Here is an 18,382-nt window from a genome sequence, read left to right as displayed (position 1 = left end):
TTGCACTGAAGTTTAAACAAATAGATGCATTCATAACAGTGAGCACTTACTTTTAACATGCAAGACTAAGTATGGTGCTTTTTTGTTTTACTAGTCCATCTGTATGTACATAAGCAGACTGTTTTTGAACCTTGGACATACAGAAACAAATTCAATATGAAGTTTTTGTTGCTGCTACGACTAATATCTATAACTATATAACTTTACTTTAATCCAAAAGAACCCACTATGGCAGAGCTACATGTCAGCACCGATCAATATGGCAACAATGTGTTACAGGCAAAGACATGCCATGTAGAATAACCCTCCCACTCATAAATTGTGTCTTCATGCAGGAATTTGTAGAGGTAGTTAATGTTCACTGTCATCCCTCAGTACAGGCAAAACTATGACTTTTAAAATATGAAGCAAAGCTATAAAGGTTTTAATGCTAAATGCTATACTAGTGTAATTGTAAGGAAAACCTTGATCTCTGTAATGTTAACAAAGTACTTTCATTGTCCTAAAATATAATAGTGGTATGTTGAACAGGCAGCAGGCAGCATGGTATTACTACAAAATATACACTACTGGGGCAAGAAAGTAGTTGTGCAGGTAGGTGTTTGTGTCTGAGAAAAGCTCCTGTCTAGAAGAAAGGCTGGGCCGAACGATAACAGGTTGGCCTGCATCACCTGGTAGCTGAATTCAAGTGTCCGTGCAAGTCCTTAATTTAACCCTTTGTGGAGGAACTGCCAACCACTCTGAATAACACGTAGTTGTCATTTGTTTCCCCAGCCACACCTATATCCATTCAGTCACATAACAGCACTAACACACCCACTTTTCCTAGGATGCCATATAAATACAGAGTGAATACGCACATTAAGACACAAACGGTTTGATTTCAGCTTCAGGTATGTCATTTTTTCTGCTTTTTATTTTTTTATTTTTTTACTTGTAGTGACTGCTATGAACGTAATAATTAATATATTATTTTTTGTTTTTCTTTCTCCAGAAAAGCACTTTCTACTGCAACAAGACAAAATGAGTGATCGTAAGTTTTGGTTAATTATAAAATAAATAAATGTCTGTGCTAAAAAATTGTAAATTCTAAATATTATTCAGTTTCTAAGCATCTCATATTTTAATAATTTACTGCATTTTTGACAACAATATGACAAATCTCTGACATAATATCAGAATTACTTTTAATTTTTACATTTTGAATGGTAATTTTGCTTTTTTACTTGCTGTGTATATACTGTCTTGAAATACATGCATTTATGCATTATGTATTTATTTTGTGCAGAAAGATTCAGTGGTGCAGCATTGGCTTAGATTTAACAAAACTGGCTGTGTTTTTGATATTTTCATAAACTGCCCACTTATTAATTCTATTTCATGTGAATTTTCTATATCAATTTCTCCATGTTTAAATTAAATTTTTTTGTCTAATTTTCACAGCAGCAAAACCGGTGAGTCAGTTTCTTTACTTACACTGCTTTGGAACTGATTAACAGCATGAAAACATATGTACTTATAAAGCTGTTTCACTGTTTTAGGGTGACAAAGCAAAGAAGCCAGAACAGGCTGGATGTGGAGGCGGAGTAAGACATCTTCCTAATATGTGCATTAAACTGTTTTATGATACTTGCTTATTCAGTAATGTTTTAGCACCATTGTTAATGTGATATTATTCTTTATAGGATGCAGCAAAGTGTGGAAAGGTATGAGTTTTTATATTTAAAATATACATGCATTTATGTGTGTTTTCATAATCAGGGTGAGTCATTGTTCTTCTGGTTGTTTATAGGGAAAAGGACAAGAGAAAAAGGGAGAACATGGACATGGCCCTGGTCATGGACATGGACATGGCCAAGAAGCTAAAGACAAACATGCTGGTGGTGCTGGTCAGACTGGTCATAAATAGTGACAAAAGCCATGAGCAATAAAGAATGAAATACAATTTATAATCAAGAAAAATATTTTTTTTTTTGTCATATGTGAAGATTTTATACCCATGTATACACAACAGATGCATGTAATGTTTTGTAATTCATTGACACTGAATTTCATTCAATAAATGTTAAAGCTGGTAAACATGCACATGCACTAAATATACTACTGTTTTATATGTAAAGAAAAACAAACAAAATACTTATATGGACATGACAGACATAGGAAAGCAATAGTGGTGGTGTCATTTCCTTCACCCAGAAGAATGGGTGCCTCAGTACTGCACATATTTACCAGCAGTTGCTTAATGTGTTGTGAAATTAGTGAAAGTTCTACAAAAAAGTACATACAGGGAAGTATTACATTTTCATCCATGCATCCATCCATTTTCTGTAACCACTTATCGTGTTCAGGGTTGTGGGGGGCTGGAGCCAATCCTAGTTGTCCTTGCGCAAGAGGCGGGCTACACCCTGAACACGACACTGGTCTATCGCAGGGCCAACACAGAGAGACATACACAGACAGACAACCATTCACACTCACATTCACATCTACAGGCAATTTAGTCATCAAATAACCTAACAAACATGTCTTTGGACTGTGGCAGGAAACCCACGCAAGCCCAGGAAAAACTCCACACTCAAAGGCCGCAGCAAACCAGAGATTTGAATTGGGGGCATTCTATCTGTGAGGCGACAGCGATACCCACCCAGTTCTGAATAAATTATCTTTGATTTATATCAACATTTGTTAATAAGTTCTTTCAAGACACCTACCACAGGAAAATTTGCAGCTAAGGATTTGAGTTTCATCTAATGTTCTTTGGTAACTTTATTTGTTAAGCGCTTTAAAACAACTAAGTTGACAACTAAAAACATAAAATAAGAAGTATACAATAGCATAAAACTTGTACAATAAACAGATAACAATAAATAACTAAAATAACGAACAGATAAAATAATAAAATGTCAAATCAGACTGTTTCAAAGGCCAATGAAAACAAGTGGGTTTTAAGAAAGGATTTAAAAACCGGCAAGGATGAGGCCTGTTTGATGTGCAAGGTCAACTCGTTCAATAGCTTTGGAGCATCCACGGTCTCCTCTGTGCTTACGTTTAGTTTTTGGTACACAAAAAAGCAGCCCGTCAGCTGATCTAAGCAACTGTGGTGGAACGTCTGGATGCAGAAGCTCAGAGAGGTACAGTGGGGCAGCCACATTTAAATATTTAAAACCAAATAGAAGAAGTTTGAAATGGATTCTAAATTGCACAGGCAGCCACTGAAGTGAAGATAAAATGGGAGAAATGTGCTCATATTGTATAAAGACGTGCTGCAGCATTTTGGACAAGCTGCAGTCGAGAGACTGACGACTGACTTACGCTAAGATGAAGTGCATTGCAGTAATCCAGCCGGGTGGTAACGAAGGTACGAATTACTGTTTTAAAGTGCTGCTTTGTAAGAATGGGCTCGGCCAGCTGCCTCAGGTGAAAGAAACTAGACTTGACAACAGACGGGATCTGGCTTTCAAGCTTCAGGTCTGTATCCATTTTAAACCCAAGGTTAATAATTTCAGATTTGGCGTATTCAGTCAAGGGTCCCAGGTCTACAGGGGCAGTCCCATTAGATGAGTTAGTTCTCAACACAATAACCTCGGTCTCTGAGTCGTTAAAATGTAAAAAGAGCCACCCAGGCCTTAATGTCCTCTAAACATTTCAGTAGTGAAGTGACAGAGAAGCCATTCTTCTTATTGAGTCATCACCATAGCAGTGAAACAAAATGCCAGGTCTTTTCAAGCCTTCCTCACTTACACTATAGGGAAGAATCATTACACAAAGAATAAAAGAATGTTATGGGTTTGGCAGATATGCCTTAAATAAGCCTCAGAGTTGTTTTCACTACTTGGAAAAGAACACAAAGATTTGTAAATGTCACCGATGTCACTGCTAAGCATTTAGAGATGCATGAGATATTATATTACAGATATAGAGAATGTTAATATAATTGTGTACTTTTGTGAGACAAACATAAATAGTGTGATTATGGGGATATTTAGGACTGTTTTTTCATCCCGGTAGATCAGCATTGGATGGGAAAAAAACAGCATGTATACTCATGCAGCATCCAAATATCAGGGGCTTTCGGCTTGTCCCTTCAGGGGTCTTCACAGTGGAACGCTCTCCAAACGTTGATTTGGCATGATTTTATTTTATTTTTTAACTCTGGATGCCCTTCCTGCTCCTACCCTTCCATTTTATCCAGGCCCGTGGCTTTCTGCATCCCAACCCGATGCTCTACCCATTGACCCACCCGGACCCCCCACGCAACATCCATTAAAAAAAAATAAGTTAAATGGTACTTATTCATTTATTGCAGCCTGTGAATTGGAAAATGAATTTTAATTTGTTTTACACATTCATGAAGGTCTGCCTTGTGCACAAATGCCACATACCGGTTAGTTAAATTACTTTACAGATTCTGAAAGGAAATCTTTATTTTGTTTATGTATAGCATTTATTTGATCTGTGTTTATTTCTGACATGGGCCGACACAGATATACACAGACACAGCTCAAGGTTTAGCTGTGCGTTTGTTCATGTTTGTTGGCTAATTGATTCTCACACACTAAATAAACTGGCTACATATGTTCTTGGCATATTCACCGTCTCAGGGGTCACAGTGAAAACACCTGAGAGTCCGCTGGGTCAAACTCTTGACAGCTGTGCTGATCACTCTATTCAGGAGCTGACTGGTTTAGGCTGTTTTGGTAAAGTGGCCAAGTGTCAAAAGCTGGCAATAAAACAGACAGTGAAGGAGGACACCGATATTGTCCAGAACACTGAGAAGAAGGTAGATCTTTTAACTCCTTTTGGTTATATCTTCATGCTCAGGCGATGTGGACCATGAACTGTTATGATACTGTAGATCACAACCTAGTTTTGCAATTTCTCCTCTTTAACTCTCCAGATGTTTATGTTAAAGTCGATTAGCTTTTTAAATCCAGACCATGTTATCCTGGTGAAATTCTTTGAGCAGTTTAACCATATGGGACAGACGTGTCTAGCATTTGAGATGCTAGACAGGAGTCTCTACAATTACGTCTAAGAACAAAATTGGAAGCCTCTGTTTTTTAATGAGATCCAGCCAATTGCAAAGCCGGTGTGTATTATTGTAATTGCAAACCAAATATCTATTATTCTACACAGCTACTGCGGGATGGATCACTGAACGATTTGACTAAGTCATGTCACGGAGTCGTACGGTCGAAGGGCCCATGGGTCATAGCCTCTGAAATGATTGAACATATATCTTGTTTGAAAAAGCTTAATTTAAAAAAAAAAAAAAAAAAAAAAAAAAAAAAAAAAACCCCAACTACAATCAGAACTTCTACCATGTGCTGGAATACATACCCAGTACTTTTTCAGTGAGAAGGTACCTGACCATTCTATTTGGAGGCTCACTTGAGGTTGTTAAATTATTTAATTTGAACTTGGGAAAAACAGCTCTTATGTGTATATTGTTCCTTTAAATGCCCAAAGAGTATTTAGCTGCCTAAAATGTCTCCAGAAGACATGAACAACTTTAAAGGCATAAAACTGATGGAATAGTGAGACTGATAAAAGCTTTTAATTTCTATGAACAGATTTTTAAAAAATAAATCCCACCTCAAAACATTGTTCATGTGACTTCCTATGAGGAAGATTTTATTTGATGTTCTGACAGAAATCTGGAAATCTCAATATGGCACTTTATTTTCACACCTGTGCCAGTTTGCCCCTCAAAACATTTTAAAATGAAGTGTTAGAAATACTTAATACATCTGACAAGCATCAGTCACAGGATTGCTAAAAAATACACATTTAGTACAGATGCATAATTTTTCAAGTTCAGACTTTTTAAAGACAGTGAACTGGTATTTGCCTATGCTCAAAGGATTAATGTAAGTTCTGGGACATGAAAAAACAAGTGGTGCACTTTCTGAGGATCTCATGGGGATAAAGTGTGATTAATGAGATTTCCTGATTTACTCATCAGCCAGTGTCTGGATCTATTATGTATAAAGTCAGAGTGAACATCAAACAAAAACAACAGCAGAGGAGCCTGGGATGTTTCCAGTTATTAGTCCATCGCACTTCATAAAGGCTGAATTCAGGGTGCTGAACCATGTCTATGGGCTGAGAAAGAAAAAATACAGAAAGGGCAACTTTTTTGTGTCATTCATGTCAATATCAGTATGGATATGCACATTTTTCCCTTCTTACCATCATACAGTGCAGAGGCCTGTTTTAGAAGAGCCCATTGACCTGTTCAGTCTCAGGGTCCAGGTCAATATCATAGAAACAAGGCCTGGTGGGTAGACCAGGGATTGTGGGCATCTAGAATAAAGGCAGAGAGAGAAAGCAGTTTTAATGACAATATCATAGACACACTGCTGAAACCGAAAAGTCTACACCAACTGATCATGTATGGGTCTAGTCATTTACTTTCATTTCTAAGTCACTACATGCATTCAGTTTACACAAACTGTATGATCCAGTTTGAGTGTGAACACATGCACAGTCACAGTCAGATGATTCTGGAGGAAAACTATGGAAAGGAGAGCCACAGTTTGCTTACCGTGCCAACCAGTGGGTAAAGAAAACCAGCACCCACACTGGCTCGGATGTCTCTGATTGGCAGAATAAACCCAGTGGGAACGCCCTTCTTGTCTGCCTCATGAGAGAGCGACAGATGAGTCTTCGCCATGCAGATTGGGAGACTACTGAAACCCTGAAGGGAGAAGATGACACATAAAATGTAGTGAAACTGTCGGACAGGCTGATCCATCTCATTGTGATGATCGCCTCTGACAGGAGCAGCCAATGAACAGGTCCACGTGCCAAACAAAAGCAACAGATGGACTTTGAAGGATGCTGACCTGTTTGGTGTAGAGCTCCACTTTGTGCTGGGCTTCTGGGAGAAGCTCGATATCATCTGCTCCATAAATCTTCTGAGCAATTATTCGAATTTTATCAGCAATAGGCAGCTTAAATGGAATGAGGAATATAGACACAGCCATCAGTGTATATCTTTAGTTGATATGTATGCAAATAAATGGCAACTAGATGAAATGTGCACATTTTCATTACCTAATATGAGTATAGAGCCTAAACATAAATTAAATATAATACTAAATAATCAAATTACTCCTTATGCTATATTCTTATCCATCTTTGAATAGTGCAAGTTAAATAAAGGAAAACACAGAAGCAATGCGCTGCAGCTTAGATCGAGCCCATACTTCCAAGTCATAAAGAAACTTGAAGTTGCTGGGTGCGTTGGAGGCCCTCTGGACAGCTTGACCCAGGGCTACTGCACCGGCTCCACCCTCAGCCCAGTGGGAGCATCGCACAGCATCAAAGGCTCCAGCAGCTTTGGCAATGCTGCAGATCAAGTCCAGCTCAACCTCTGTGTCTGTTCTGCAGGATGATCAAGTACAAAAAACAATCAACTTATTACAGATAAACAGACAATGAAGATTCTATTCGAATGGAAGGAGGAAAATAAATGGCTTCTAGTAATGTTTGAAAACACTGTCATATGACAAGACACATTATCCGGATTACTCATTTAATTTGAACAGTCTTTAAAACAAAGTCCAATATTCATGCTCCTTTCACTTCTTTTAAAAATAACCTTTCTACTGTATGATGCTGGGTACAAAAAGGTAATAGTGTACAGTAGATTTATGAAAACTCAATCTATACAAGCACCTGCTGCAAAAAGTGCTAATGAGAATAGTGAGACTGAATAGAAAATAGTAGACCAATATCAATGGTCACTAAAACACTGTACGCTGAAACTGATCCGGTTTATTATGTCACATTTCAACCATTATTAAATAAATAAAGCAGCTTTAAATAAAATATGAGCAATTCTGTGTGTGTCTATAGTTGTACAGATATTTAATAATGTTCCTACTATATCATCATCTTACTTAAAAGCATTGACAGCCACCACCACAGGCACGCCAAAGTGCTGTGCGTTCTCTATCTGCTTCCTCATGTTGCTGCAACCCTTCTCCAGCAGCCCGAGGTTCTACACAAACACAATATTTCATTAGTTTATGACAAGGCCAGAAAGCTCAACAATGTACAGGAGTTTTCTGTATATGCTGGAATGTACAAACCCTAAAACTGTTGTGCAGCATTTCACATGTAATGCATGTTTTCCACGTGGTGACCAACTTAACAGAAAAGTCTCATTTTAAATAAAGACAACATTATGGTCTTACACAATACCTCCTCAATATATTCCTTGGGCAGTGGTACCCCAGCAGTGACCTGAACAAAACAATAACCACAATGTTTCAGTTAATTAACAAACAAAAACTAATTTATAAAATATTTACTATTAATTCATTATATTGTACACAATGTAGACTATTTGAGTTGCTTTTAATCAGCTGTTTCCCTCATCATTGTCAGGTAAGCTAACAATTATGTAATACGAAAATGTAATTACAGTGATTGGGCTTTCAACCAATCCTGTTTTGTGCAAAATACACAATTAACAGGAAAGTAATATCAAAGTCATGTTAAACTAAATGTAATGTTTTTTGTGATTTTCAAAACAAAGCAACACGCATCATTTGGCACTGGAAAGCTGGTGGTTGGCTTGGTGGGAACCTGACATTACTTACTGTTGGACCTCCTCCATGCATCTTCAGGGCTCGGACAGTAGCTACCAACACCACCACATGGGGCCTTAGCCCCGAGTAACGACACTTGATGTTGAAAAATTTCTCCATGCCAATGTCAGCACCAAACCCAGCCTCTGTCACTGTTGGAAAGAATATGCAGGGGTTGTGAGATAGCAAGAGAATTGCAGATGCAGATAATATCTGTTTACATTTGCTGCACCATCACTTATTCTATCAGTATAAACAATGGCTCTACCATGGTTATGGAGTAGTACATCAGCAAAACTAGTTAATATAGATCAACATATGTTAAGACAGAGCCACTGTCTCAGTTACACTTACCCACAAAGCCCTCGGGTCCAACCAGCTTCAAAGCTATTTTATCAGCCAGAATGGAGGAGTTGCCATGTGCAATGTTGGCAAAGGGACCAGCATGAACAAACACAGGGGTTCCCTGTGGATGCATGCAATACAAAAAAAAAAATAATAACTCAAGGCAAAATCATCTCTTTGGCACACACAGAGATATGGATCAAAAGATTTATTAAAAAAAAATAAACTAAGCCACTTTAAAAGTAACAAGAACAAAGAACTAGAAGGACTGAAGCTTTGACTCTAAAGTGTAAATCCAAACAAATTCAAATCAAAAGGTCCAAGGGCTGTCATGATATATTGGTATGTAAAGCTCCAAAGAGGTTAACGTGCTGTGCTTGACCTACCTCCAAAGTCTGCATCAGGTTCGGCTTGATTGCATCTTTCATTAGCACAGCTAGAGCACCACTCACACCCTGTAAAACATAATATTATATTAGCGGAGGATTCCATTCCATAACTCTCACATAGACGGTCAGGTTATGCACTGACCAGGTCCTCAGATGTGACAGGCTGTCCACTGCGGCTGGTGGCCACGACCATTTTAGCCAAACGCTGCCGCATGTCCTCCAAGCTGCTGGTGAGGGCGAGCACAGCCATGATTTCACTGGCTACTGTGATGTCAAACTGGGCCTAGAGGACAGAGAGAGGAAATGGACATCCTCTGATCAATAACATCCACAACTGCTATTGCTACTGGGGGGCCCATTGTGGCCCTATTGCATAACAAGCTCTTTAACCTCTCTTGTGTATCCTTTTTCAGTTGGCGACTGGCCAATAGTGATCTTCCTTAGGAATCGATCATTGGTGTCCAAAACTGAAGGGAAGCAAAAAGATAACAAGCATTTTAAAACTGTGCATCCAAAACACATAAGGCAGCGTATATGAGATTAATGAGGACTAAGAGACGCCCATACCTCTTTGCCAGGTAACAGAGCTTGGATCAATGTCAAGGCGGGCAAAGCGAGTGATTTCTTCCTCAGCCAGAGCATTGGGATCGGTTTTCTCTATGCCCAGTTTCTACGGAAATGGAGTAAGTTTCAATGTTAAAAGGTGCCCTCTGCTCTGCACTGTGAGGTAATCAAAACCTATTTATCTTTGATGTAATCGTTTACTTTTAGTCTGTTAAGCTGGATGGGGGAGAACTTCCTCTCTCCACCACTGATAGGAACCAGGCGATTATACAAAGCCTAAGAATGCATACAAAGAGAAAGATAACAGTAAATTCTTAATTTATTTTCAGTCTGTGCAGTTCAACTATGTACATCATCTACATCCTGTGAAATAAGTAATAAGTATCCACCTTATCAGATTGTGTGGCCTCGTGGAAAATGCGGGCATCGATCGCAGCAGCCAATAAGTTGTTGGCAGCAGTGATGGCATGAATGTCACCAGTGAGATGGAGGTTGAACTAAAAAGAACAAGATTCGTTAAGAATGTTATTTTTTATTTCTAAACAAACAGCACAGTGTGGAACAGCAGTGCAGAACCTCTTCCATTGGAATGACTTGAGAATATCCACCTCCTGCAGCACCACCTGCAGGCAGAAGACAAAACTACAGATAAATATACAAGTTAATAAATCTAAATTTTATTTGAAATGCTTGTAATCTCTGCAACCTCTGTAAGTGCACGTTTTTCACAACCTAACCTTTAATGCCAAATGTGGGTCCCTGAGAAGGCTGTCGGACACAAGCAAACACATTGAGTTTCAAGTGGGCTCCCAGGGCCTGGACCAAACCAATGGTGGTGGTGCTCTTTCCCTCACCCAGAGGGGTGGGTGTAATGCTGTAGACAAGGAAAAAATAATAATAGAAATGACAAAATCAAACACAAACAGATGTATTTCAGTGCGTTGGATGGTAATTTCAGTCACAACATTAAAAATTCAGGAAAAAAAACTTTTTCTCCCAGGCAGAAATCCGTAACCGAAAACCCACCAACAACAACCTGTTGTAAAACTCCTGCAGGTTATTAAAGTACAGCAGATAAAAGTACTGGCAGCATACCCAGTGACCACCACATATTTTCCATCTGGCTGGGGCTGCAAGCGTTTGATGATATTCAGCTGGACCTTGGCCTTAGTCTTGCCATAGAGCTGCACCTCATCGGTGAGAAGACCCACCTCTTTGGCCAGGCAGTCAATGGGCTTGGGCACACAGGAACGAGAGATCTCGATGTCGCTGTTGAAGTTATAAAGAAAATGCACAAATCTCATTCTGTACAAAAGAAGGATCATCAAAGACAGAAAAAGCACATTCAGAGCTTTCAAGAGCTTTTATAAAAATTAAACAAGCAACTTTAATATAAGAATATTAAATTAAACAAAGCCATTGTTGAGAAGTTACCAAAGCACATGACATAGAGGGAGACAAACCTTGGCACAGGTTTCTGGAGGTTGAGTTTTGTATAGGAAATGTTCCACTTTCCTGGTTGATGCATCTCAAGGAAACGCTTTGCACTCAGCACTGTATTCTAAACAAACACAAACAAAACTCATGTTCATTTGTTTATTTAGTTAATGGAATTTTTGCAATATCACCATGTCAACAAAAGGTTTACATTTCCCAAACTAACTGATATACTGCGTTTTTAATGCTTGTCTGTTAGCAATAAAAAATATTTAGTTGAAATTTAAATTATGGCTTGGGCAAATTCTGACAAAATGCATTCATTCCACATATGGACCTTACCCCCATCAGCATGGCCACAGTCATAGGACCCACACCACCAGGCACAGGGGTAATGAAGCCAGCCCGCTCCTTGGCTGAGGCAAAGTGAACATCACCTACCACTCGCTTCCCACTAGATTTAGTCTCATCTGACACAGAGAAACTTTAATGTAAAAACCCCCACCTACTTCCACAAGCAAACTCCAGAGTTAAACGTTTGTAGCAGACTACAAACCTGGAATGTGGTTGATGCCACAGTCGATGACCACCGCTCCTTTCTTGATCCACTCTCCCTTTACCATCTCTGCTTTTCCGATGCCAACAACCAGTATGTCTGCCTGTCCCACCTATACATAAAGAATGATGGATATAAATAAATCACTGCATAATGAACAAAAGAGTTGTAAGGTATTATTTCCAACAACACGAAATAGCAGATTTCAAAATATGGTATTACATAAGGGAAGCTGAAGTGAGATGAAATCTCTTTAGATATCTTCAGCAATATCCGAGATGTTTAGCTAAGGTGGATAGAGGTGTTGTTTCTGTACCTCTGCAGCAAGATCAGTAGTCTTAGAGTGACAGGTTGTGACAGTGGCATGGCTCCACAGCAGCAAATCATGCATCGGTGCGCCCACAATCTTACTACGACCAATTACTACTGCTCTCTTTCCTGCCACAGACACACCTGTAGAGAAGCACTTGAACCATCAATTCACTGACAATGCTTTCAGTTCTTTCTCATAGTCTTTGTTGACTTCTGTTGTTATTTCAAAACGTGTTGGTAATTTAATTTACCAGTCTGTCCGATCAGTTCCATGCAGCCATTTGGGGTGCAGGGGATGAAGCAGTCTCCCAGGTCTCCACGAGCCAGCTTTCCTGCATTTATACTAGTTAGTCTAGAAATGACAAAAAACACATGCAGAAACCTTAAATATGGTACATAGCCATGTTAAAAAGTCTAGAAGAATTCAAGTAAGATTTATTTATTTAATCAGATTCAAAAGGAAACCAAGAAACATACCAGCCTGATTTAAAACAGCAGTGGAAAAAGGATGTTAAAAATGGGTATTCTGATGTTTAGATTATGTATGTGTGTTTACCCATCTACGTCCTTCTCAGGCGACACGGCGTTGGTAACCTTCTCTGTGTCGATCTTGTGGACTGAGTCTAAGGGCAGCTGCACAATGAGGCCGTGAACAGACGAGTTCTCATTCACCTTTGTGATACTGTGAAGCACCTACAAAGAAATGAACTTTACACTATGGTTTCAGATTTATTAAGTATTATAACAAAAGGGTGTGTGTGTGTGTGTGTGTGTACACACACACACACACACACACACACACACACACACACACACACACACACACACACACACACACAGATGAATAAAAAAAATTCGCTACACAAGCTATTCAAAACTCTCCTCACCTCCTCCTCTGTCGCCGTCTTAGGGAGTCTCATATGCGTGGCATTTATTCCAATCTGCATATAAATAAAAATAAGGCTAGGCTTAAAATGAAGACAAGGTATTGCAGAGTTGTGGTGTACATATTGCATGATAATTCCTCAGTTATCCAAAAATATTCTTGTACCTCTGCTGCTGCTTTCAATTTCATACTGATGTAGAGGTTTGAATCATCGCGGTCTCCAACCTGCAAAGATATATAATGTCACTGGACTCAATACATATAGCCCTGAAGAACCAGTACTTAAACCACCAACCATGTGATTTGTCGAGAACCCACTTAACCAAAAACCCACCTAATCACAGCTTAATCTTTTTCCTTTTTGTTTAATTTACTGCCCCTTAATGAAATAAGTATACAGAAAGACTATAATTAACTGAGTTTGTGAATATTATATTTGGTTAAAACCAACAGTTTTTTCTGTGGTGGAATCAAATTTATTCAACACTTCTTTTAATGTACATCTGGCTCTCTGTATCCATGTAATAGCATGTAATGACAAAAGGTCATGCACACATGACAAGCCCATGCCCTTACCTGCCAACCATCTCCAGTGGAAGGCCAGCAGGATTAGACACAAAAAGATCTAAAAAAAGATCTAAAAACCTAACCCTCACTTTGCACTGACCTGCAGAACCACTAGACCAGGTCTGAAATTGGGATTCTGAAGCTTCATTTGCTCCACATCCTTCTTTAGACGAGCTCTAACCTGGCTGAGAAAACAAGACGAGACAACACAACCCCACTTTAAATCTCTGTGCAGACACATGTTTACCACTCATACAGCACTATAAAGAAATGATCCACAATCAATGATAGTGTGTATCTGAACATGGAGACACATTTGAAACATGAAATGGATAATACATCTTCTAGTCATCAGCTGTAAATGATGAAAGCTGCACATGAGAATCCAGGACATAGTTATTTCAAAAGAGTTATCGCTGGTTTTTGTCTTATCTTTATTTATATAGAGGTACAAACACTGGGAGAAATTCACTGAGTGAAGAGATAAACACTGAGTGAAGAGATAAACCACAATCAAGCCTTCAAGAGACAAAGTTTAGTAAACTAATCAGATAAAAAAAAAAGAAAAAGACAAAGCGAAATGACTAACATTACACTAACAGAGTGACACCAATTTAAACTTTCTTTCTTTCAAGTAACCTCAGGATTTTTGCTAGAGACCATTCAAAGAATTTTTTATTTAACCTTTTAATTTTTGTTTTGTTCAAATATTCATAATATGTTCTAGCAACATGGATCTTAAAGTCTTCAACCTGAGGCATTTCAACCCTAAACTTTCAAAAGTCTAAAATGATATGGTATAAAAATATTAAAGAAAGACCTTAATAAGAGTCATCTACTAAAGCTATACCTCATTCACTGAGAATTTTATAACATATTATATCATTATAATAATTCTTATCAAAGTGATCCCTTATTAGGCCGTTGCTGGTCATTTATTAACTATGGACATATTACAATGAACATGAACATTTTAAATAGCATACTGTATTGTAGTAGTCGTCATTGTTGTCCCAGTGTTAATCAAAGAAAAAATAAAATAAAAACATTCTATAAAGTACACACTTTTGGATAACTAGCAGGAAAGAAAACTGCATTTCATGAAAGAAAGAGCTTATCTCAGTTCTCTAATGGTCTGTTAACCAGCACAATCCATGGCCTGTCAGCTATTGTATTGTGAGTTAATATGTTTAAATCCTCTAACTGAAGGAACAACCGTTTGGTAACATGTGACACTGTCTGTGTCTTTGGTGCATAAAATTATTGAGTTAAGTACTGTCAGGGTAGCTAACAGATTGCAGGCTGTCACGTCTTGTGACAAACACATGCTTAATATCCTCCATTTTTTGTTGAAGGGAGCAGGTTTTGTTAAATAAATTTGTACGAAATTCTGGAAATACATCTTACATGCATTCAAAATTTGAAATATTTAAGACATAAGTAACCCATTTTCAGATTGTACTCTAATAAACATATAAATAAAATATGAAATTAGAAACATATTAAAATACTTTGAAAATGTAAGTTCTTGTAAACTTCATCGTTTGAAGACACTGGAGCAAAGATCATATTATACCCCCACAGACTCTTTCATAATACTGCAGGATCTGCAGCCATTCGTTCCAAAAACTACAATGCCCAAACTTAAAGGATGGAGTTACCACCAGATTTTTGGGGGTGACAGGTCAGTGCATTTAGCCAACTCATGCATACTACGTTTGTCTGCATTATTGTCGAAAAAAAATCAGCCCATGCATTACTCAGTGATTTTTCAGTATGTGGTTATCTACAAACTACAGCAGAGATTGCAGGTACCCTCTCCACCAGTGACCAGTACCATGTACAAAAAGTACTCTATTACTTAGTTAGCACAAAAATATATAATCCAATTATAAAACGTGCATAAGGCTGGAATGAGTTATAGAACTTGATTGTGACTCACGTAACGTTAACTTTAACTAAGAAGTTAATGTGACTGAGATTGTTAGCTTCAGCTAGCTCCCTATAACATTTGTTAGCCGGTCCACTATGCTTCTACAGGCTACACCGATCTTTGCATTCCCAAAATGTACCGGATGAAAATGTATTACTTACGCTGAAACTTCTTTTCCACTTATGATTTGAGCTGACATCTCTGCGTCCGGGAAGTTGCTGTTTAAAGATTCTGGTGTCTCCTGCACTCGCTGTCTGCCAATATGCGGAGCACGGGGAGCTCTTCTACAAACTTAAGTTTGATTCAAAAGGTGTCGAGAGTTGACCCCATTCGCAAAAGAAACACTTCCGCTAAAACCTGGCGTATAAATTTTGAGGAATGGCGTTGGCGTAGAGTATCAAGGCCAATGTGCACATGGAGCCCTAAACATTCGTGAGCGTAGATGACAATCCAAGTGGCGGGGCTACCGGAACTATAATAGCCAATCACAACATGCAACATGCATGCAGCGAAAAAACACTAACCAATAATATTGGCGGATCTGCTGCTCCACCCGCGCGGGGTAGCAGAATGGGCGGAAGGTCCTGACATGAAAAGTAAATTATTATACATGTGTGACATGGATAAAGGAGGCCATCATTTATTCTGTGTTTAGCTGCACTAAGTAAGTTTCTACATTGTCGTTTTCAATCGGGAATTGACAGAAAAATTAATATATTTGAATAATGGAATAAAATAAAACTTACAGAACGTAAATGGCCACTTATATACAGCGCTTCTATCCCCATTCACACACACTCACACATCGGTGGCATGCAAGGTGCTCACCTGAGAACCTCTAAAGTAAAACACCTTGGTCTAGGATGAGATTTGGTCACAGAGAATGATTTAGGATTATTGGTAAACATACAGCAGGACTGTGATCACTGTAAAGAGCATGAAACAGTAGAAAAACAGTAAGAGAAAACAGTAGAAAATGTAATAATGGAGTGTCCTCAGCCAAAGACTAATGTTTAAAGGGAAACAGGAAAGAGATTACATGAAGTTTAAACGTTAAGAAATTTAAATGGTAAATGGTAAATGGTCTGCACTTATATAGCGCTTTTCTACCTATTGGCACTCAAAGAACTTTACATTGCTTCTTATTCACCCATTTAAACTCAAAATCACACACAATCATACACCGGTGCGATTGAATTTAGTCCATGTTGGTTTTAGGGGGGATGGTTGCATCACAAAACAATTAAGGTAGGAGGATTCAGTCATATGTATTTTAATTCTGTAGATGGGTAATGTACAACGTGTTTGTAAACCACCAAATAAAAACACATAAAGAAAAGGAATAGGTCTGATGTCATAAAAGTGAGAGCTCTCATTTCAGTGGTTGTCCTTTTCACATACACTGGCAAGAAAGTGTTTGGAAACACCTTTGTTATTATGTTTTGTTGGTTTTGTTTAATCAAATGGTTGGAAATGGACCATAAAACACACAAATTGGAGACCCATTCCATTTTTAATTACATTTAAGCATCAAATATAGGTCAAATCAAATTTGCATCTTACACTTTTCATTTACCAAAAATTCAAGTGTGGGTGATCGTGCAAGCCCTCGCAGGTGTTAAACCAAACACATCCACTAAATCACCAATCACACCTGAATATCTGCAAATACTGATGACTAGATTGTCACAGATTTGTTGCAAAGAGCATCTTTTTAAAGTAATTAAAGTTTAACACGCAAGTTTGATTTGAACATTATTTTGTGCTCAAATATGCCTAAAAACGAAATGTTCATTATTTCGTTTTGTGACCCATTTCCAATCATTTGATTGAATGAAACCAACAGAAGGTAGTACAATACAAAATGTGTTGATGTTGCCAACTTTTTCTTACCAGTGTACATTGCCAATGGACTTCATGCTTCTTTTTTCTTTTTCTTCAGGTCCTAAACCCTGTTCCCTGGAGGAGATTGACAACCATTTAACGTGCACATTACCAGCACAGTGGAGATTCCACCTTGGCCACCAGTGATGACAGGGTGGCACTTTTAGACAAGGCGGTGCACAGAGTGCATCACATCACCTAGGGTCCTGGTGAGGTCTGACCAGAGGTTAGCTTAAATGGCACCTGGAGACGAGATCCTTCCTTGACCAGTTAGGCCAGCTCTACACCAAGGTGCCAAAGTGTCTACCTGTCAGTACACCTGGTGCAGCAAGAGCAACCCAGATTAACTGAGGGCACCCCAGAGTGTAAGCTAAGCTTCTTTTCTATTGGTTAGGCAGGCTAGATGCTTCACTGACATGTTGCTGTCTTCTACTGCTTGTTAATTATTAGTCCTTTCAGACAGTTCTGTATACAGTATTGTCAGTATTATGTTGTTTTATAATCCAATAGGAAGATAGTCCATACTAAGCTTCCGTGTTCATGGCACGGATATAAACGGGGCATTTGACAGTGAGATGTAGAAAAATCACACTTACTCTATGCACTGTCCAACCAAGCAACACCTACGTTACACGCCGAGGACATATTTATTTAGATTACACATGAATGATCTTGGAGCGGTTAGTGCAGAAAATTAAAATCAGCCTTTGTGAAATTAGTACATTAAATAACAATTTTTACTTTGTAGAAGGTGAGAGACCCACCTTCACCTTCCACTGCCTTTTTTAGAACACCGGAATGGAGTTTTTTGATTTTCTTTAGTGTGCTCATCCGCTGGTAGTGTGAATCCTGTCAAAGTAGTCAGCTGTGAGAAATCCTCCTTCCCTCTGTTCCTACCACTGTACTTGT

General features: G+C 38.5%; 1 protein-coding gene and 1 long non-coding RNA gene across 3 annotated transcripts; one reads left to right on the top strand and one right to left on the bottom strand.

Moving 5' to 3' along the window:
- The first annotated feature begins 878 nt into the window (after nt 1-878).
- LOC137101264 (uncharacterized) lies at nt 879-2,083 on the top strand. Its single transcript, XR_010911013.1, has 6 exons — nt 879-893; nt 995-1,033; nt 1,444-1,454; nt 1,542-1,586; nt 1,686-1,706; nt 1,793-2,083. It is a non-coding gene; the product is annotated as an uncharacterized lncRNA (long non-coding RNA).
- A 350-nt stretch (nt 2,084-2,433) lies between these two features.
- Nucleotides 2,434-18,378, bottom strand: mthfd1b (methylenetetrahydrofolate dehydrogenase (NADP+ dependent) 1b). 2 transcript variants are annotated; one of them, XM_067479444.1, is made up of 28 exons: nt 18,238-18,378; nt 13,757-13,841; nt 13,255-13,314; nt 13,091-13,144; nt 12,760-12,896; nt 12,455-12,555; nt 12,208-12,344; nt 11,892-12,003; nt 11,678-11,805; nt 11,362-11,459; nt 10,994-11,167; nt 10,636-10,772; nt 10,475-10,521; nt 10,288-10,395; nt 10,100-10,174; nt 9,902-10,004; nt 9,725-9,801; nt 9,477-9,617; nt 9,332-9,400; nt 8,955-9,066; nt 8,613-8,752; nt 8,212-8,253; nt 7,908-8,008; nt 7,212-7,389; nt 6,849-6,956; nt 6,548-6,700; nt 6,193-6,306; nt 2,434-6,105 (listed from the first exon to the last, which is right to left on the bottom strand). In XM_067479444.1, the coding sequence occupies exons 2-27, from the start codon at nt 13,802-13,804 to the stop codon at nt 6,217-6,219; spliced, it is 2,730 nt and encodes a 909-aa protein (XP_067335545.1). In that variant the 5' UTR covers nt 13,805-13,841; nt 18,238-18,378; the 3' UTR covers nt 2,434-6,105; nt 6,193-6,216. The 2 variants fall into 2 exon arrangements, with proteins under 2 accessions (XP_067335545.1, XP_067335543.1); XM_067479442.1 differs by lacking the exon at nt 18,238-18,378 and adding an exon at nt 15,751-16,044.
- Nucleotides 18,379-18,382: the final 4 nt, after the last annotated feature.

Source organism: Channa argus, chromosome 16, assembly GCF_033026475.1.
Source record: "Channa argus isolate prfri chromosome 16, Channa argus male v1.0, whole genome shotgun sequence".
Taxonomy (NCBI): Eukaryota; Metazoa; Chordata; class Actinopteri; order Anabantiformes; family Channidae; genus Channa; species Channa argus.
Note: the sequence above shows the minus strand (reverse complement) of the source record. Positions and strands in the feature narration are given on the sequence as shown.